Source organism: Lissotriton helveticus, chromosome 3_1 (assembly GCF_964261635.1).
Source record: "Lissotriton helveticus chromosome 3_1, aLisHel1.1, whole genome shotgun sequence".
In the NCBI taxonomy this organism is placed as follows: Eukaryota; Metazoa; Chordata; class Amphibia; order Caudata; family Salamandridae; genus Lissotriton; species Lissotriton helveticus.
In genome coordinates, this window is record NC_136061.1 from 1,425,027,269 (window position 1) to 1,425,049,392 (window position 22,124).

The following is a 22,124-nucleotide window of genomic DNA, read 5'->3' on the forward strand; positions in this document are numbered from 1 at the left end:
CCTTCTTGCACCTTTACTCTGTTTATCTTTTACTGGCCCATTCTTCCTCCTCTCTGTCAGTGAGATTTGTCTACTCAGAAGCCCAAACAGATCCATCTTTTGAAATAAATACATTGCCTACTTTATTAATTTGCTTTTCTCCCATTTCCCAGCAATGTACTTCACAATGAACCCATTGCTTTGTATTTTCCTTTAGTCTTAAAACCTCATAATAATGTAATAACTAGGGCAAAAACATTACTGTTGACCTTTCATGATTTTTTCAATTAATGTTGTTGAAAATTGCATGTCATCAGCTTGTGGTAAATTCAAGGTTCATTTTGACTCTACCTTAAGAGTGAAATGACAATATGTAGTAGGACAAAGGAGGGGATTAAAACCAGGTCAAAATGGGTTATTTTGTCTCAAGCTCTTTCTTAGCATAAGGATCCAAGGCAGCAAAAGGCATATGTGAAGTTAGTGCCAATAGAATGTCACAACAATAGCCACTCAAGTAGTGTAGAAATGGGAAGAGTGATAGTAAATATGTGGCCAATTATAAAATGACCTCCCCTGGTTTTTGTGCTTTCTTTTGATGGTATTTGCAATGGATTCTTATTTTATTGCACCTCTTTCTAACATTCCCTATGTAGCCATGATAAGTCTGACTTAGAGTGGGCATTAAATGGCAACGTTTTATGCACTAATTACTTTTTTTCTCTGACTTTAGATTCAATGACGTGGACATGTTTACCACCGGTCACTTGTGATTGTGGTCCAGGGCCCCGCTATGGACATTCTTCTGTTGTGTACAATGATGCAATGTATGTCTTTGGAGGGCTGGTTGGTATGGTTGAAAAGAATGACTTTTGGACATGGAATTTCTACAGTCAAGCCTGGAGCATCATCAAATCAAGGTAAATACTGCAGGCAGACCCCACAGACTTTATATTTGATAAAATATATAACTGTGTTCTTATCCTCACCTTTATAATGAACCTGCTTTTGAAACAGTTTGTCACAGCTTAAGTACACAATAGTCTCAAATGGTCCATAAGTAAGTATCAATAGCCCATTGAAGATGTATGAGGCACACTTGCATGCCACCCTGCATGCTCTACTGCCTCTTGTTAAATTTAAAATCCCTGCTTTCTACAAGGAAGGTTCCGCCACACAGATTTGGGAAGTATCAGGCACATGCATCAAAGGAAAAACCGGTCGCAAACGGGCAGATTCTCAGAATCTGCCCCTTTGAGACCGGTATTTTTGCATTTGGGATGCATCATCCCAAATGCAAAAATCGCAATTTAAGGAATCTCTAAATCACGATTCCTTAAATTGAGATTGCATTTAACGAATCCCAAATTGAGATTCCTTAAATGCAATGCATTAAAGTTTAAAAAATTAGCGATTTCGCTAATAGGAGTAGCAAATTACCATGAAGTTGAACTTCATGTTAATTTGCAAAAACTTTGAAAAATGCACTTTTGTGCATTTTCAAAGTTTTATGTTGCGCACACACATGCCCTCAGGGCATGTGTGTGTGCAACATATGTGCACAGATCTATTTCAGGGGTGCAACAGGGTGTCATATTGAAACCCTTGCACCCTTGAAATTGCATGAGCAATTTGCGAGTACCTACTGCTACTCGCAAATTCCTCATGCAATCTCCAATTCATTCCTATGGGTCTGGAGGCCATAGGAGTGAATGGGACAGCATTCCTTAATTGCGACTAGCAATTTGCGAGTAGCAATTAAGGAATGTGTAGGAATCGCTATTTTTATAGCGATTCCTACTTGCATAGGCTTTTGCGATTCCTCAATTGCGATTCCTTAATAATTGCAATTAAGGAATCGCAAAAGCCTACGTTGATGCATGTGCCAGTATGTGCTTCCTTTTCAAATGGACAGACCATTTCCTAGTGTCCATTTTCATTGACATTATTACGAATTCTCGAAGCCTGCATCCAGTTTACCTCCTTAGATTGTCCTCTTCAGTACTGTTTCAGTATTAATGATCACTTTTCTTATATTGGACCTAGAATGCTCTTTCTCTCTGTATCCCTTAACAATAGAATATCTCCCAACATGTGTGGATCCGCAGAACGCCATTTCCTGATGTGTACTTCTAACTGGACATTCCTTGCCTTAGAATACTTCCAAACGCCAGACTACTGGATCCAGATGTTTTTCTCCACAAATGCTCCTGTACACTGCTAGGTATTGTCTTGAGACTCTGTGCTGGATGCATAGTGCCCCAGAAGTGACAGAGTGGAGCCCCATATAAGCGCCACTTCTATGCTCCATCAGTTAATTTCTTCTGTGCCTTCCAACCTGGATCCAGAATTCTCCTCCTAATATCATTGATTTTCAGAGGACTTCTGAATTAAATGTGACGTGACTATAGAAAGCAGATGTCCCTCACTGACCCACGCGAGGTGTGCCTCTGGGGTCTGAGTTTGGGACCCGACTCGAAGTTGTGTGTTAAATGCACCCAAGGTGATCCAGGCTTGAGAAATGAAGCTCTGCATTGCCAAACATGAAAAGTAGTTGCAGCCCTCGTAAGTCCCACTGCAAGTAATAGACACAGACTTTATTATGCGCCCGGCCTTTCCCACAAGAGGTCCTCTTTACTGTTGAAGCCTTCCTACAAGTCCAAATCAAAGTTCAAACACACAGAAGCCATGTGGGATTTAGCGTCTTCCTGCCACTCTATATCCAAAGAGAAGGCGCTATGATGTTAGTCAATCTCTCTTTAGGTCTCTGGTCACAGAGCTGATTTCACCAGCTCATCCCAGTATACTCCTAATTTCCTAGCCCATTGGTGACACTGCAGCAGAGTGAAGCCTTCAACTAAGCCATGCTATGGATTTTTGGTGCACTTTGAATCCTTATAGTGTGCTTTTGCACCCCAAGGAATTGCAAGGGCCTCAAGTTGGGTAGCTGCTGGCAGACCAATCCTTAGTGTCAACTGACCCACAAATAATCTGCTCCGAACCCATATAAACTCCTGTAGATACTCCCAGTCACAGACCTGCACTGAGTCCTTCCATGTAGATACAGGTCCCAGAAGAGGATCTGGTGATGATTCCTATGTCACTGAACAGACTTTTGCCTGATCTCAACTGATGTTGCAAAACATGGTTACAAAACCACAATCAATCATTATACAGCCTGACTCTGAACTAGTGCCGCTGTCCAGGTGGCTGGAACAGTAGAGGCTCCATTTTGTTTTTTGCTCTGAATATGAACAAGGCACACCCTAGGATGGAGATGATGATGAGGAGTGGGGGGGACAACTTTCTCCCCACTCACTTTACCGATGATAACTTTTACATGTGTTTACAAGAGGCCAGTTGGGCTTGATACTGCCTCTGATGTTTTGAGTCTCCACTTGGAATACCAATGGAAGAAAATGCATCATTTGCAGCAGCTGCCTTCAGAAGAGACTAAAACAAATGTCCTTAGGTACATTTTGTAGCCTGGGCGTACCACATCTGACCCCATGTTCTCCTTTAACGAGGGCCTTGCTATTATCTTGATGGACTCTTAGTTAAGGCCTTGTTCCTTTACCTCAGTGAATGGGCAGGTGGCCAGCCTTCACAGACTAGCTCCTGGTAACTCTAACTTTCTTTCAAAACATCCTATGCCAGGGAGGCTTGTGGTTGAGGCTTATACCAGTATGGTAAACTCCAATTCATTAATCACGACTCTTCTGGATCGTATGTCTAACATAATTGGCCATTTGGCAAATGTAAGTTCTATTTTGTCAGTCTGACATCGCGATCGGTAAACACTGTATGTTTTCCGGGTTGCTATTCTCATGCCCTCTAGGACATGACCAGCAAGATCTTGTGATGGACCTGGAAGACCTTATGGCCTCTTTGGCAATTTATAATGAACAAAACACAACCAAATAAGTGATTCTTGTTGGCCTAGATACTACCGATTACCTTTGAAGATATATTGAAACCAGTGTTGTGCTTCGCACTCTGGATGCACTCTGGATGCATTCCAAGGGGCGTTTTAAAAATTGTCCAATTCACTATTATTGATATGTCCTTTGTTGGCTTGTGCCTTTTCTGGGAAAAAAGCTAATTCTGCCTTGAAGTGTTTTAAAGCAAGTAGACCCTAGTGTGCTCCTTGGCTTTAACACCTACCAAGCAGTTCAATCTTGAGCTCAAAAGGTTCAGAGGTTATTTCAGAGAGCTGGAGTACAGGCAAAGAGTTTCCCCAACCGATAGAACATTAACCCAAGTCCTTTAGAGGATGAGGTTCTGGCAACCAGCATTCATGTCAGCAGGGGCATCAGTCCCCCAGTCCCCTTGTCCTTCAGTGGCAGCAGCCACCAAGCCACTTTAGTTGGACCTTAGTAGTGGGGCATACAGATCCTGCCAAGGTAGGATTTTACACTTCCTCCCAAGGTGGCCATCCATCACGTCGGACAGATAGGTTCTACAAGTTGTTCACCATGGCTGTGCTCCACCTTTTCTTGTTGACCTGACAATTCTTACCCCTGCCCTACATCAGAATTTGTTTCAGAGGAGCACCTAGCCATTCTGTTATAAGAGGTGAACGTGTTACTCTCAAAAAGGTGCTATCTAGAGGGTTTCAAACTCAAATAGTGAAAGAGGAGAGGGGTGTTACTCTCACAATTTCCTTGTGCAGAAGGAGGACGGGGGTCTCTGGCCTGTTTTTGACCATTGTCTTCTGAATGCTTTCCAGAGAAACAACCAATTTGAAATGCAAACGCTAGCCCAGATCTTATCTCTTCTGGACTTGGGGGGGTGGGGGGGGAGGGATAAGATTGTTATTGTACCTGCAAAACTTGTATTTTCATATACCCATCCTGCATTCCCATGAACCTGTGGTTCAAGGTAGGCCAGAGGGATTTGTCAGGGTGCTGTGCTCCTCTCCTCAGTAGCGCGACTTGCTGGTCACGTAAGAGATGGCAGTGGTCTCTGCTCACCTTGGGATGTTGCCCCTACCCTGACTGGCTGGTGATGGCAAGCTCACCACATTCATATACAGAGTACCTCCAGGCGACAGCGAATCTCCTGACAAGGGAGTTCACTATCAGTGAGATAATCTTGCACGTGACTCCTTCGCAGAGCTTTCCATTTCTTGGAACATTCATGGATGCAGTGTATTTTAGGCCTCCCCTCTGTCGCAACAAGTCCAGGAATATCAGGCTGTGAACTGGATGCTTCAGTCTCAGTCCTGGACTTTGGTGGGAGCAGCTCCAAGGCTTCTTAGCCTTCTGCATCCTCCTTGTTGATTATAGCAGATGTGGACTCTGCAATGGAATGTGAAGTTGCAGTGGGCCCAGCATCAAGGAAATGTGACCGATGTCTTCCACATTTCAGAAGAGATGGCTCCCGATCTGCAGTGGTAGCTGCTCAAACACAATTGGTCCACCAGCAGGCCCCTTTCCCTCCCTCATGCAGAGCTTATGGTAGTGACGGATGAGCGCATGCTAGACCGGGGTCTCGTCTGGGGAAGGTGGAGTTCAGAAGACTCCGGTCTCTGATGGATGCCTGGCTACTTTCTGTCTGTTGGAATTGATTGTCGCTTGTCTGGCTCTAAAGACCTTCCTGCCACCCGTCAAGGGAGGCTGGTGTAGATTCTTGCGGACAACACCTCCGCCATGCAGTGCAGAGTGAGGTCCTGGTTCCTGTGTCATTTGGATCTGTTCCTCAGGTGTTGGGTGAAGCATCCTGGTCATGAACCACCTGGCAGGGTCCTTAAATTCCAGAGCAGACAAGCAGATCACAAATGGCTTCTACTTCTCGAGGTGGCGCAGGACCTCTTACAGTTGGGAGAACCATGGCCAGATCTTTTTCACCACTTTCAAAAATACTAAGTCTACGAAATTTGGCGGTTTGGCGCTCTGTGAGAACACCCGCAAGGAGATGCATTCTAGCTGGAATGGAACATGGGACTCTTATATGGCTTCCTTCCTGCTCCGAGTTCTGAAAAACATCAGGGATGAATTTAACCAGGTCATCCTTGTGGCTTCAGATTGGGTCAGGGTGTGTGGTCCCTAGACCTTCAGGGCATTAGCATCTCTCCTCGGATCAGGAGTACCACCTCGGTAGATTCTGCTGTCACAAGCGCAGGGCAGGGTACTTCACCTGAATCTGCACAATCTGCACCTCTTGTTCGAGGATTTGGAGGCGGAACCGGACTGCTTTGATCTGCCGCCTGAAAATTTCATCTCTTGCTGCCAGGTGCCCTCCCTCGAAGTCCATTTATGCTAGACCGTGGGACACATTTGTGGCCTGATGTGGTATCCACAAGGCTGATTCTTTATCAATCAATCAATCAGGGAAATTGTAAGTGCGCTACTCACCCGTGGGGGTCTCAAGGCGCTGGGGGGTGGTCCGCTGGTCGGCTTAGCCCTAGAGCCATGTCTTGAGGGTCTTTCTGAAGGTGTTCTTTACAAGAAAAGCTGTCAGATGTTCGTTTGTGTTTAGCCCAACAAGGCCTTACAGTAGGCATTATTAAAAATGTATGTCACCCCTTTCAGCCTATCTATGTTTACCGGACCAACAATCCTTGTTTAATTTACCTGTTGTGATGAGATTTTTGAAAGGTTTGACACGTTTCTTCCCACACTGTGTTGCCGCAGTATGTCCTTAACTTAGTCTTTCTCACATGTACACACTTCAAGCCAATACATAGTTGCTTACTGCAACTCCTGTCTTTTAAAGGCCATCTTTCTCATTGTGATTACTTCAGCTTGTTGCTTGAGGGGAACTTCATGCACTGATGTGCACTCGCCCTTTACCATCTTTTTCCCCATACAAGTGTTGGTGAGGGCTCATCAGCCCTCTTACCTTAAGTTATGACACCCTTCCATGTTGGGTAATCCATCATCCTACCAGAGTTCTTTGCCCCCGCCTCATCATTCGAAAGAGGAATGTAGGCTTTATCGGCTGAACCCAAAGGGGCTTTAAGCTTTTATATTGACTGTACCAAGAAACACCATGTGGATGAGCAGCTTTTTATGGGGTTTTCCAGGTCAAAGAAAGGGAAGGCTGTGAAGTAGAGGACCCTGTTTAGGAGGATAATCCTCTGGATTAAGAGCTGCTATGCACTGGCTAAGAAGTGGGTGCTAGGAGGCTTTAGAGCCCGTTCCACCAGGGCAAAGGCTACTGTCAGTAAGTTGGCATGTAGAGTGCCTTTCCTTGGCACCGCCCAGACTGCGACAAGGGCATCAGTGTATACGTTTATGTAGCACTTCAGCCTTGCCCATCCGGTATGGCAAGGAAGTTAATTTTTTCCTTATGGTCCTATAAGACTTTTTGGTCTAGTTCACTCCTCAGAGCCTTCACCGGAGGGGGTACTGCTTTGGTAAGTATTTTATCGTGCAGAATCTGCGATTAGAAGTATCAATCAGAAAAACAAGTCACTTATCTTTGATAATTCTCTGTTAATAGCATTTGCTGCTGTAGATACGCATGCTCTGCATACTCCTATATTCTAGTGTTAGATGCAGATGTTCGCAATTTGTGGCCCTCCAGTGCCATGGGAAGTACCTGTTGTGCGAGCATCGCAGGGTCTGTAAATTCAGCTTCTCCCCAGACCACAACACCTTCTGCAAAGTCTAACTCACCTTCTGGTCGAAGAAGACCCTCTGATCATGACCACAGAGGTGTTTTGGATACATCAGAAGATGCAACAGCAATCTTCCACCGACATGCCTGACATCTTCAGAGAACTGGACTCTTTGATATCTAGGAAAGTGAGGACATCTGCTCCACCAACCAATGCAGAGTCCAGAAGTGATATTTTCTGGCAGCTCAGATCAGGAGGACAAAAGGGATTCTGTAGTAGGGGATCTCTGTGTATAGTCATAATCTAGTGAATAGTCCCGCCCATGTGCGGGGACCCCGGAGCAATCCAAACTAATCTCTTAAGCGGTCTTCTTTGCAGTCCTGCATAGACACTTAAGAGAAAATCAAAGACAAATAATGCAGCCTATAATTACAATGCTACACTGGCCAGTACTTCGACTTAAAGTGAAAAGGATAGCCAAATGAAATCAAATTTTACACATATTGCCAAGTTTCACCCATAGAGAAACGTCCCTTCACCAAAATCCTTGAAATGATAGAGAGGAAGGGTTGGACAGACAAGCCCCCATAGGCTGCCATTATGTGTCTGGAAAAGGGATACCGTGCCTTTAAGGAACTCTCCAGAGACCCTCGGTATCCCAGGATGCACAGCCAAAGTCCTTTTACTTTCAGTTCTTTTTTCCGGCTCCTGCTAGCAGGACCCTAGAGCATTGAGCTCTCCCTTTTTGGGTATTTCTTCCATGTTGGCACTTTTCCAGTGTTTTGAGTGTTTCACTCGACGTCTGGGGTCTTCCTCTTCCATTTGCTGTGTTTTTTATCCAGTTTTACCACCTCTTTCTGTAGAAAATGCCAGCTTTTATTCGACAAGTGCCCTGAGTGTGGTAGGAAGAAGGCTAAATCTGACACCCACAGAGTATGCATACTCTGTCTCCCTTCCACCCATGTCCCTGACTCCTATGATATCTGTCACTCTTTCTCCAGGAGACCCTGCGTGACAGGGAGAAGATTCGTCTCCAAGGCCTGGACCAGAGGAGACATGAGGAACCAGGTAGGACTTCTGGGCATGGAGGGACTCAGTCATTGTCCTTTGCCCGTGCTTCGGCCTCTTGGGGGCTCCCCAGTCAAGAAAAGGCCCAGAAAAGGCATAGATCCTGGTCGACGTCGATAGCCTCGACGTCGGCGTCGAGAGGTATGACCACCATCTGCTCCCCGTCGACCCAGGGCTCTGGGTCCAAGCGGTGTCGCCGCTCGACGTCGAGGGGCAGGACGTCGAGACCTCGGACGAGGTCGACGTCGAGGACTTCACCGGCGTCGACACACCATCGACGTCGAGATGAGTCCAGGTGGTGACGGCGCTCGTCGTCGAGGCTGTACCGCCGTTCGCCGTCAACGTCGACACGACGGTCGACTAGAGAAGAGGCAAGTCGACGTCGAAGAGAAGACATTCGACGTCGAGGAGTTCGTCGACGTCTAGAAGATTGACGTCGAGAAGTAGAAAGTCGAAGACGTTGAGGAAAGAAAAATCGACGTCGAGGAGACGTTCAAGGACCAGGACAGTGTCCCCGGCCTCAGTGGTCAGTCTGTCATCTTCATCGGCGAGGTCGCGCCGGCGCTCAGCCGCAAAGAGGTCTGCCTCCAGAACATCTTCTTCGAGGCCTGCTCAGAAGAAGAGGAGAGTGGTGAGGTCATCTGAATCGGAGTATTCACGGACCTACTCACCTTCTAAGCCCAAGACGCCTACGCCTCCACCGCTGCCTCTGAGGATGCCTCCTCCGCAGCTTCCTCCTTCAGCAACAATTCCCCCTCCTCCACTTCCACCGCCTCCTACACCGCCCCTGCCTCCTCTTCCACCACCTCCACAACCTCGGCCTGAGGTTCCAGCTCAGACTCCTCCGCTTCCCCCTCCTCCAAAACCGGCGGCTCTGGCGAAGCCCAGGAGATCTAGATCAAGGTCTAGAGGAAGGAATCGCACTCACAGTAGACACCGCTCCTCCACAAGGTCCCGTCATCGCCATCGGAGGGACAGGTCGCGGTCCCATTACACGGGCTCCTTGAGTGACCGGAGGTATTCTCCAACGTTATCGGATTCCCCTACTACGAGAGTGTCACCTGTGGACGACATTGTGACATTTCAGGAGGTGCTGCTGAGGGGGGCAGCGAAGTTAGGGATCACATTGACAGTACCCACACCATCTACCTCTGTAATCTTTGAGACTTTGCACAAACGGCATCTGTCTCGCCCATTGTTGCCCTTGGTGCCAGGACTGGAGGAACCGGCCATGAAGCTATTTCTGACCCCGGCTTCTGTGAAGTCGGCTACATCTCGGCTGCAAAAGAAGTACATGCCCCCGGATTCTGATCCGGCGTTCTTGAGGTCAGATCCTGTACCGGATTCTGTCATCGTGACAGCAGCCAAGAAACAGCATGCTACTGCTCCGTCTTCTACGGTGCCTCCGGACAAGGAGAGCCGTCAGATGGACTCAGCCGGACGGAGGTTTTGCTGTACGGCTGCCACATCAATGAAAGCGGCAAGTGCCTCGGCGCTCTTGGGTCGCTATGACCGCGCTTTGTGGGAGTCTCTGCAACAGTTTATTGAGCTCCTCCCGAGGGATAGGAGGGAAGACTTCCAGGAGATATTGAACAAGGGCATGATGGTCTCCAATCAAGTCATCAGCTCTGAGGCGGACGCCTCTCTCCTGGCGGCTCATGGTTATTGCCATGGCATTCATTTAAGACGTACCTCTCTCAAACCGGAGGCGCAGCAGAGAGTCGCAAATTTGCTGTTCTCTGGATCGACGCTCTTCGGGACGCATGCGGATGAGGAGATGGCCCGCATGAAGGCAGAAGTAGAGACATTGAAGGCCGTTGGTTTGGAGAAGCCAAAGGAACAACGAAAGTCCTTCCGTCTGTTCCAGAGGAGGTATGGTTCCCAGAAACGAGGACAAGGACGTCAAGTTGGCCAGCAGCAACAACAACAACAGCAGCAGTACCAGTGGCAGCCTTTCCAGAAGCATCTGAGGGGCAGAGGCGGCCAGCAGTCCTCCTCGGCGAACAAGGGCCCGGCTGGGTCTAAGCTTTGACGTGCTACTTCCCCCTCGTCCGTTACCCTCTCCGGTGGGGGAAGCATACAAAATCACCTGGCAGAGTGGAGAAAAAGTACTCAGGACAAGTGGGTGCTGAATATTGTTTGCAATGGATACAGTCTTCGTTTTGTCACCGCTCCTCCAGCAATTCCACCGGTTCGCTCGCAGTTCCATCTGCGAGAGCGCCAAGCGGAGGCCGATACCCTGTTAAGAAAAAGGGTGATAGAAGACGTCTCTTTGTCTCAAAGGGGAAAGGGTCTTTACTCACGGTTCTTCCTGGTGCGCAAGAAGGACAAGAACGAGTTCAGGCCCATTCTGGATTTGCAACAAGCAAAGAAATGGATTTGCAGGGAAGAGTTTTGCATGCTGTCTTTGCACCAGATTTATCCTCAGCTGCAAAGAGGAGACTGGCTTTGCGCAATAGATCTACAGGATGCGTACTTCCATGTGCCCATTGCACGGAAACACCGGAAGTTCCTGCTCTTTCTAGTCCGCACCAATCACTATCAGTACACCGTACTACCGTTTGGACTGAAGTCTGCACCCACGACCTTTTCAAAATGCATGGCAGTGGTGGCAGCGCACCTGAGAAAGAACAAGGTGCTTGTCTACCCGTACCTGGACGACTGGTTGAACAAAGCCTCCACCTTCCAGGAAGTGCAATTACGCTTCAACAGGACGGCCGCTCTGCTGAATCAACTGGGGTTGCACATAAACATGTCCAAGTCTGTTCCGACTCCTGTCCAGTGCCTACAGTACTTGGGAGCCTCCATTGATACTCTTTCAGCAAGCGTGTCTCCTTTGGAGGAGCGACACTTATCGATCCTTCGGAAGGCTCAGCCTCTCATAGCTGTTCCATCTACGACAGTGAGGATGGTGTCTTCTCTACTGGGGTCGATGGCCTCTTGCATCTTCCTCACGCCACACGCGCGCCTCCACATGAGTCCGCTGCAGGAATGTCTGGAGGATCAGAGGGACCAGAAGCGGGGGAGCTGGGACGACAGGATCCGGCTGTCCCTTCTCGCTCAACAGTCCCGGAGATGGTGGTGCTCAGCAGATAATCTCCTCAAAGGGGTTCCATTCCACAAGGACATTCCCATTCAGACTATCGTCACAGATGCTTCTCTCCACGGCTGGGAAGCGCATTCAGACCATCTACAGATCCAGGGAACGTGGTCCCCGGCGGAATCCACGTATCACATCAATTTCCTGGAACTCAGAGCTGTTCACTTGGCACTGAAGGCCTTTCATCCGTCCTTCCAGATCAACTCCTTGCTTGTACAGACGGACAATATGACCACAATGTATTACCTCAACAAGCAGGGAGGCTCGAGATCGCGCACACTGTCACAGGAAGCGCTGGCGATCTGGCACTGGCTGCTAGCCAGAGGACTGACGATACGGCTACCCATCTGCCAGGTGTGCAGAATGCTCAGGCGGACGCACTCAGCAGGCTGGTGCAAGAAAACAAGGAGTGGGTTCTAAACGACGAGGTGCTAGGAAACATCTTCGACAGGTGGGGCACTTCAGACGTAGATCTGTTCGCCACCGCCGAAAACAGAAAATGCTGAGACTTCGCCTCCAGGTATTACCAACCGGGGACTCTGGGGAACGCACTATGGATCAGCTGGTCGAACAGCTTTCTGTACGCTTTTCCACCCATTCCCCTGATTCCGGCGGTACTCATCAAGCTGTCTCCGTCCAGAGCACGGATGATCCTCATTGCTCCGGAGTGGCCCCGACAGTGGTGGTTCACGGACCTGCTTCACAGGTCTCTCCTACCCCACTGCGGCTGCTGTGTCGGCCGGACCTTCTCACGAAGTTCGGGGGCAGATGGTACACCCCAACCTCTCATCGTTGAGTTTGGCGGCATGGCTCCTGAGATAGTGCAATATGGACACCTGAATCTGCCTGACGATTGCATGGATATACTAAAGGAGGCTAAACGACCTTCCACTAGGACTTCCTATACCTACAAGTGGAAGAGGTTCTGCATCTGGTGCACTTCCAAGAACTATGATCCAAGGACCTGCAAGGAAGATGTCATTCTTTCATTCCTTTTGCATTTGGCTCAATCTGGCCTTAATTTTCATTCTATTAAGGTTCACCTTGCAGCATTAACTGCGTATAGGAAATGCCCTTCACAGACATCCTTCTTCCAGATTCCTGTGATTAAAGAATTTTTGGAAGGATTGAAGAAAGTGTTTCCTCCTGTTCGGCGTCCTTCGCCTTCATGGGAGCTGAATGTGGTGCTGTCCAGATTGATGAAGGAACCTTTTGAACCAATTCATAAGGCTTCACTACAGCACTTATCATGGAAGGCGGCTTTCCTTGTGGCCATCACATCGGCCCGCAGGGTGAGTGAAATTAAGGCATTGTGTTGCCAAGAACCTTATACTGTATTTCATGCTGCTAAGGTTGTGATGCGTACTCACCCTAAGTCCCTTCCTAAGGTGATTTCGGATTTCCATGTCAATCAGACTATAACTTAACCTACGTTTCTCCAAATTCCTTCCACTCCAGCAGAAAGGTCTCTACATTCCCTGGATGTCAGAAGGGTGTTGAAATTCTACTTGGATAAGACCAAGGATATTCGTAGGCAGACCAATTGTTTGTCAATTATGGGTCGGTCAGGACTGGCCTTGCCACCTCAAAACAGTCCATTTCGAGATGGATTGTGTCCTGTATACAGTTATGTTATCTGAAAGCTAACAAGACCTTAGGGGGTAAGCCTAAGGCCCATTCCACCAGGCGCAAAGCAGGTACAACGGCTTTGCAACGTAATGTTCCCATTGCAGATATCTGCAGGGCTGCCACTTGGAAGTCGGTCCATACCTTTGCTAAGCACTACTGTCTGGACTCTGATGCCAGGGCAGATGCTCAGGTTGGGCAGGCTTCGTTGAGAAATCTGTTTGTACAGTAAGAGTGTTGTCTTTTTCCTACACCGCCAAATTGGTTTGTTGGGATGGGCTTGCCATTCTATTCACTAGATTATGACTATACACAGAGATCCCCTACTACAGAAGGAGTCGTTTCTTACCTGTAACTCCAGTTCTGTAGTACGGGTATCTCTGTTATAGTCATAAGCGCCCGCCCTCCTCCCCGGTGGAGGAAATGATAATGTACTGTATGCTACAGGCCTTGCTTTATACACCTTCAAAAATAACTGAAAGTAAAAGGACTTTGGCTGTGCATCCTGGGATACCGAGGGTCTCTGGAGAGTTCCTTAAAGGCACGGTATCCCTTTTCCAGACACATAATGGCAGCCTATGGGGGCTTGTGTGTCCAACCCTTCCGCTCTATCATTTCAAGGATTTTGGTGAAGGGAAGTTTCTCTATGGGTGAAACTTGGCAATATGTGTAAAATTTGATTTTATTTGGCTATCCTTTTCACTTTAAGTTGAAGTACTGGCCAGTGTAGCCTTGTAAATATAGGCTGCATTATTTGTCTTTGATTTTCTCTTGAGTTTCTATGCAGGAATGCAAATAAGACAGTTTAAGAGATTATGATTGCTCCGGGGTCCCTGCACATGAGCGGGACTATTCACTAGATTATGACTATAACAGAGATACCCCTACTACAGAACTAGAGTTACAGGTAAGAAACTACTTCTTCTTCCTGGACCTCAATGACCACCGGCCTGTGAACCAAGATGCTGAATCGTGAGTCAGGATACCCCCACACCGTGACGCCCACCCCAAAGAGGCCTCATGTAGAGGCAGAGTACGTCCCCCGAGATGTTTGAGAATCCCTATGTCCAGATCAATATGTCTACAGGGCACATGTCGCTTCCGGGCTCCCGTCGACACTAACCAGAGAACTCATTTCCAACAGACCTCCCGTCCTCAGGAATTGAAACTCCATGGCCATCGAGTCTGATGTTCCTTCACAGGCCTCAGCTCCACTAAAAGCCAAAGACCCCTTTGACTTCAGCACCGAACCCATTGTCAGCTCCAAAGCCATTGTGTGTGTCGAAGACTCTTGATGGTAGGCTCAGACGATTCCGGGCAACCAATCCTCCAACGACTACAGTAGGAGTTGTACACAAGGCAGAAGAGACTCTTTATCCATCCTTCAGACTGGGGAAGAGTTCCAGGAAGCTACCTCCTATGAAACCCATGGAGACTAACAAGATGAGATTGATGTTTGAGAAGGAACTTACACCAGAACCCTTCCTCCCATTCCCACACCTCGAAGAGATAAAGGCAGGGGTACCAACCTGCTTCATTGCTTAACATCTTTTTCTCCACCACCACCTCTACGACCACCACCTTCACCTACACCACCACCTCCCTCACTTCCACTGCCTTCACACTCACTAGAGCATTCCCCACATTGCACTTGGTGCCGTCGGTCCCTTTGGCCCTTCCAACCCCTGTAAGGTACCTTTTGAGCCAGAGGACCTGTAAGACAACTGTGATGTAAATCCCTCAGTGTACTCGGATTTGGGTCACTACCTTGTTTGGGCATCCCACTTGAACCCCACCATGCTATACCACAGGGGCATCAAAGTGTAGCCACCTTCCACAAAATGGCTACAAATGTCCTCACCGAGGCAGACTATTTCTTCGTAGAGGCACTATCTTAAGTTCAAACGGACAGTGAAGTTGTTGCCTTTGCTAAATGGCAGGATAAAATCTGCCTGACACCTGGAAAGAGCCTGTGAAAGCCAGGATAGTTACACCAAGAGTCGAGAAGAAATGTAAGCCCTATCCCAATTACCCCACCTACATCAGAGGTCATGTCCTGCCCAGCCCCCTGGTCATCCACAATATGTACACATGGGCTTTTGTCAAACCACTGGGGACTTCCCCTTGCCCAACAAGGAGAGCAAGAAGCCCAAAGCTACCGGCAAGAGACTGGTGATAGGTGTCTCCAGCCACTGGAGAATAGCCAACACCTTTGGGCTCCTCTCCCACTATGTCAGGGCACACTGGGATGAGATGCAGCGTCAATAGTTAATTAAGCATCTCTTAGAGGAGAGTACAGGAAGAGGTGGGATGAAATGTTCTCAGGGGCCAAGACTATATCCAACGCCACTATACGCTGTGCCTATGACTTCGTAGACATGACTCCCCCGGGGGAGGGTTGAGGGCTCAACACCAGTGTCCTCATTAAATGCCATGGCTGGCTCCGTATTTTAGGCTTAAAGTCAGAGGTCTAACAGCATATCCTTAACCTGCCTTTTGATAGATAACATCTATGTTGCAGAAAATGTAGGACGTATCATTGCAAAACGCATGGGTGCCCATCAAACAAAAGCTGCCAGAGGCAGAAGTCTTTAGGAGGCTCCAAAGCTGATTTCCCAGATCCTGCCCCCTCATATCAAAGGCAATAAAACTCATTTTACCACCAGCCAGCAAGTGGGTACACTAGGAGTGCTACACGGGCAACAGCAACAACAGCGGTATAGAGGTGGCTCCAGGAATGGGATCCCAAGATCCAAACACTCACTCACCACGCCTCCTCCCGGTCACACAACACCTGTCAGGGTGAGACTGCAGGATTTTATGTTAATGGTGGTTCACCACAGCTCCCTTTCAACATCCCACCCTGAAGCCACTCCCTCAGCAGAGAATATCTCAACCTTTTGCAGGAAGAGGTGCAAGGGCTCCTTCACAAATTGTCCATAGAGCCAGTGCCCCCTCTCTACTGGAGTAAGGGAATTTACTGTCTTCACCACTTCATCTCCCCAAGGAGTATGGTCCACTCAGACTGATGTTCAACCTCAGGCCCCTCAATTACTACATCTCTTAGATAGAGGATGTAGCGATTGAGGCGCTCCCTGAATGACAAATAACTCCCCATATGGTCGGACTTTCTCACGCAGAACCTAGGTCAAATCTGGCCCAAACAACTCAATTAAGCAGTTTGTACCTGAGGTCTCAGAGAACTGCTACCTCTGCCTCCGCTGGATTTTATGGACATCTTATGCGAGCCTCATAGGCCCACCATACAACAAAATGGAAGATTTGTCTTCTATTGCCTGATTAAACACATAGACCCTACTAGACTGCTGTCTAGTGTGAGAAGTTGGCCTGGTATATGCTGCCCACAAAATAAAGTGGGCACCTTGCACCAGTCCAAATGACCCTTCTGGTGATTAGGTCAAAGATAACCTTTATGAAAGCTATCCTAGTGGTAGCTATGGAGAGCAGCCTTCAGGCTAAGTCTTGAAGGAATGTAAAGCAGCTTGTTTTACCAGATCAGAACCTCCTGAGTAATCAAATGATAGGAGAACCACCCAAGTGTTATATAAAATATATGTATTTATTACTAAACACTCTCTACTAATCTCTATACGAGACTAGAGCACAAAACACACAATACTTAATCAATAGAACAACATTAAATAGCACAATACACAGCTGGCTCCAGGGGGAGACCGAACCATATACTAAATAAATGGTATACCAACAACGTATTCAATAGACACCGGGCCTAGATCCTGTAGAATCGCTGGGACCCCAAGGAACCACCCAAAGGAGTGGTACAGGGAGCCCATGGAGAATGGATGCAGTGTGGGAACACAGACGTGTGCTCCGTGCGACTCTATGGGAAAGTCTCGATTGGAAAATTACAGCTTAAGGACAGTTTGGAGAGGACTTCAAGCAAACCCTTTGGAACATAAAAGGTTCTAAAGCCAGCACCATTGTGAGTACCGAGGTCCCTGTGTTACCTATCTCAGAGGAGCGGGTGCATAGGGGTCAAGTGGTGTCGGAAACCCTCGTCATTTTCAATGGCGTGATGCGAAGAAGTGCTGCTGCCGGGAAGATGGAAAGTGTCCGGTGGAATACAAGCCTGAATCCAAGATGAGAAGAACCTGAAAGCAGAGGGGCCAAAGTCTGGGTCACTTCAGTGTAACCAGGGGCTCGATAGAGGAATGCCCACTGATGTCAGGTATTTCAGGTGTGAAGATAGGATGCTTGAGTCTTCAGCCATGGGGACTAGGAGACGTCAATGACGACCAAAGTCCGGAGGTAAGCTGTCCCATGATGGATGTCGAGTGCTGAGGAGTCAGTGTCCGGAATGAACACCAACAATACTTGGCAAAGGCAACCCACGCGGGCAGAGGAAACAGGTTACAGTGAGGACCAGCAAGGTCCAGTAGACTCTCCAAGTTATTAGGAGTCAGGGCACGTCTGGAGCAACCAGGGAAGCCCAAGGAAAATCAAAGTGACATTCGCCAGGACCCACAGGCCACGGACCAGGGATCGCGAAGGGGCTTTGAGCGGAATCACAAAGCACCAGCCCACAGAGTACTTGTGGAGTGGAGGCCGGAGATCTTCGGTGGAAATACTGCTCGGGGTCGGGACTACACATAGGCCAAAGCACAGCCTCAGGGATCGCTAAAATCATATGCTGCTGCAAAAGTACACAGTGCACAGGGGTTCGGGTTGTGCGGTCCCCACGAGGGATACTGGTCTCAGGATTGCTGAGATAGCAGATCGACCTCAGACGTTCAGGATCCCACCTCCTGTGTTGCAGAAATCTTCGAAGTCCTCAGGAGCTCGCGACATGCAAACCGGTCAGATGCGTTTAGGTGCCTGCTGCTGCAGGGGAGTAACTCCGTTACTCCAAGGGAGATACTTCTGTTGTCCAGCGAACTGTAGACCGTCAAAGTACTTGGTTTCTGCTTGCCCAGTTTAGTCCAGGTAAAATCCAAAGTCTTGTAGTCAGGATTCCCACTTTATACCCAGGGAAGGGGTTGGACTAACTCTAGGGACCCTCTAGGGGAGGGACTAGGACAGAGGGGTCGCTACACCCATGTCCTTTGTCCAGGTTAGAGCCAGAACAGGAACAAATGGCTCCTGCAACCATTTTGAGCTGGACTATGCATGGGGACACCAAATGTGCCCCCAGTACAGACTTTTTGGCACTCTAAGAGTACATCCACCCATCCCCAATACACCGACCTCTTCTATGCGCCAGATGGCCCCAGGCCGTCCGACGTAACAGTGGGCGTGTGCGGAGGACAGTCTGGGCCGTCCATTCTGCGGATGCGTGGAATTTGTGCTGTGTCGAAGCGGTTAAAGCCTGTCTGGGAGGTGGTTACACCTCCCTGTGTCAGGAAACCTATTGTCAGGCCTTCCTCTGCTCGAGCTTGGCTCAGCAACAGGATGGCATACTCGTGTCTGTGGCTGGCAGCATCCATTTTGTGATATCCAGGTTGAGAAAACTGGTACCGGTGTACAAGTGTTTCACATAAGTCCCTCTAGAAGGGTGGAATCACACCTCCCCCGCCAGTTTTAAAGTTAGCATTTACCGTGAGGTTATAATGCACTTAAATATATATGGTTGGCTGCATCACAGACAACCCCGGAAAATAGGTTCCGAAGGCTGCAGAGGGGCCCTACTCATGCAGGGGCACCCTCTCACATAAAACCCAGCGCTGTGCCTTCTGGATTGTTAAGGCCTGCCATTGGGGTGAATGATAGGTTTATACGTGCAGTGATTTAGAATAGATATAGGGAACCTATATCTAAGTAAGGGGTGCATTCACCACCTTACACAGGTTGCAGTAGCAGACCTGTGGTGTCATTTTGAATGGCCTTTCAGGGGTGGCACAATACATGCTTCGGCCCCTGGGAGGCCTCTGGGCTACCTATGCCCTGTATATGTGGTGTACCGTATACAGAATCCAATCTGGAGTGTACCTAAAGTACATGCAATACATTTAGAGGAGAAAGCAGATGGATATTATCTATTACCTAATGAATCTGCCGAAATCAAACTCAGCATACCCTTATATACGTCTTTATTTAGAAGCCATAGCCACTTACATCATAGGTGGGAACACTCCTTCTCCTTTCACATTGGAGGAACTCAAAATTGTCATCCCGCCTAGAGTCCCACCTGCTGCAGTATGGTATCTCAATGTAGTCCTCATCAGACTCATGGGACCTCCCCCTTTTAACCTATGCACACTTGCTTTCTCCAGTTCCTCTCGTGGAAAGTAGCTTACATCAGTGAAATGCAGGCCTTCATGCTACAAGAACCTTTTATTCGGGTCCAGAATGACAGGGTAATTCTTCATGGGGACCCCTTCCTATTTGTGAATGGTTACCACCACTCTTGAGGTGTTGATAAAAAAAATGTATGTTTTGCTGCCATAATTTGGTCGTAAAACATTGATACATACCATTGCAAATCGGTATTAGGAAGGAACATCCTCAATAAGCCCCTTCAAAATACTGATTTGCAAACCCAAACTGCAATTTGGTAACTGCTTACTGAATCACATATTGGCTTTTTTACATTTCCAAAAACTTTTGCGGTAGCAGTCGGCCCAATTCTGCAAATCGGTCTGTTTGCGACCCAAAGGTTTTGTACATATGGCCCTTTGGTATCACAATGGAATGGAGCTTGTATATCTGATAGAGACTTCTAGCTGCAGACTACTTACTTTAGATTTTTTTCTCAGGCATCACACTGAATCCTAAAGTTTTTCTGAACTCGCTGGTAGGTGGCATCGGATGGCTCCACATAAGCATCGTCCGCGCCAGAAGTGATGTGCGCGGTGCCCATCTACGTGGCACTTCCGCGCGATAACCTCAGTTTCTTCTTTTCCGCACCATCAGCAGGGTTTCGGATTGAGCTCCCTTCAGTCATTTTGCATAACCGGACGTTGTGCAAGGTACCTTCTGCGACTAGAGAGAATCTTGTTTATATCTGTTCACCACCATTGAGGACGTTCAATGTCAGCAGGTCTGCACATTGAAGTTTCCAAGGTGGCTCTCGGTAGGAGTTTCATTTAATCTTGATTCGGACTCGGGACTCCTGTACGCCTTCCCACCGGTACCACTCCTGACCAAGCTGTCAAGAAGGTCCGAACCAACCTGGCCCAAGTCACCTTAGTGGCTCCAGATTGGGCATGGAGAGTATGGTATTCTGAACTTCTGAGAACAAGTCACAGTTCTCCAATAAGGCAGCCTCTTTGAGAGGGTCTCCTGTAGGGCAGTGTTCTGCGCCCAAACCTGTGCACACACCACCTGCATGTGCCAAAATTGATTACGACAGCTAAGAGTTTTTGATCTGCCTCCCGAACTATGTGATTTCATCTTAGCAGCCAGGCATCCCTCAACGAAGACTGTATATGTCTGCCGGTCAAATTGGTGGCTTGGTGTGCTGCTAAATTGAATGATACCCAGTCTGCACACTTATCAAAAGGTATTTTGTTTGCATTGTTCCTCGCCCAGCAAGACCTTGCTTTGAGCACAGTTAAAGGGTACCGTTCAGCTATCTCTGTTTTCTTTCTGTTGTCTGATAAAACCTCTCAGTTCAAGTCTCCTATTTTGACACGTTCCCTGAAATGTTTACCTTACATTCCCCATTGCACCTTTCATTATGCCCCAATGGCTTATCTGATAGAAACCACTGGCCGCAGATTCCTTACCTTAGATGTATCCCCTGGCAACAGATTTAATCTGGAAAAATGTTGTGAGCAGTACCCTTGCGTGCCAGTAGATGCTGCTGTTTGGCTCCACGTGGCCTGGTCCGCGCTGAAAGTGTTGTACGTGGTGCCTTTATAGGCATCGCCCCAGCGCACTAATGTAAGTTAATTTCTTTTCTCACCAGTCAGCGCAAATCTGGAGAGAGTTACCCCGATCCTTTTAAAACGCACGTTATCTAATTTTGTCAATATATTTTGAGAATCTTTCTCCTGGTGTAGCAGCTTTGTCAGCCAGGAAAATCGGCTTCAATTCCTGCGGCGCCTGTCGTGACCGTTGTCAGTGACAGACCCGCATCTTATTTGCCTCTGGTGCCTCGAACGTAACCACAGCACAAAGACCAGCGTTGGCTGCCGCACCAAGCACCCCAAGGCCTTGAGGGTGTGATCCTCAAGATCCTTGCCGTTTGACATGCGACACCACAACGGTCTTGATACCAGTCGAGAGGAAGGTCCTGTGATTGTTTGCTGAACCCTTGATCCTTGTTGAACTCAGTCCTCATCTGGTAATTTCCACAAGAAGTTGAAGAGGTTTTCGACTTTATCCCGTCCGCAAATTCATCTGACAAGTTGAGGGAGCGTCGACATCTGAGGCCTGGCTCCACTGTAGAGCCTAGGCCGGCTCCACAGGTTTCCAGGAGCCGGAGCTACCCGGTCATATTCAGGAGTTCTATGAGGCCATGCACCTTATATTTGGGCGGCCCGCACTGGTTTTCCGCTGGTATTTCCATCCCTGTTCCAGTCGAGCTCTTTGGATCCACAAATGGATGGAGACCAGTCATGCCGCCTCGACCTTCCCCGGTGCCGGTCCCGAATCCGGCGCCATCCCCATTCTCATCCCCGACTCCAACACAGTGCTGGAGGGCGTCATCTGACTCCAACACCGACTGGAACCATGCCCTCCAGGCCAGAGCCCAATTCTTATGTTGCTGGACCTCGAATCATACTAGGCCCTAGACCCCAGCATGGACTGGTTTGAGGAATTGGCGGATGCCAGCAGCCTTGACACCTCTCCATATACTGGCTTGGT

At 48.2% G+C, this 22,124-nt stretch overlaps 1 protein-coding gene across 1 annotated transcript in view; it reads left to right on the forward strand.

Moving 5' to 3' along the window:
- LOC144823501 (kelch domain-containing protein 1-like) overlaps nucleotides 1-22,124 on the forward strand; it is a 348,734-nt gene that overhangs the window by 271,192 nt on the left and 55,418 nt on the right. Inside the window, exon 7 of the mRNA XM_078682075.1 lies at nucleotides 710-896. Coding sequence (XP_078538201.1) covers nucleotides 710-896 — 187 coding nt within the window. The remainder of the gene's footprint in view (nucleotides 1-709; nucleotides 897-22,124) is intronic.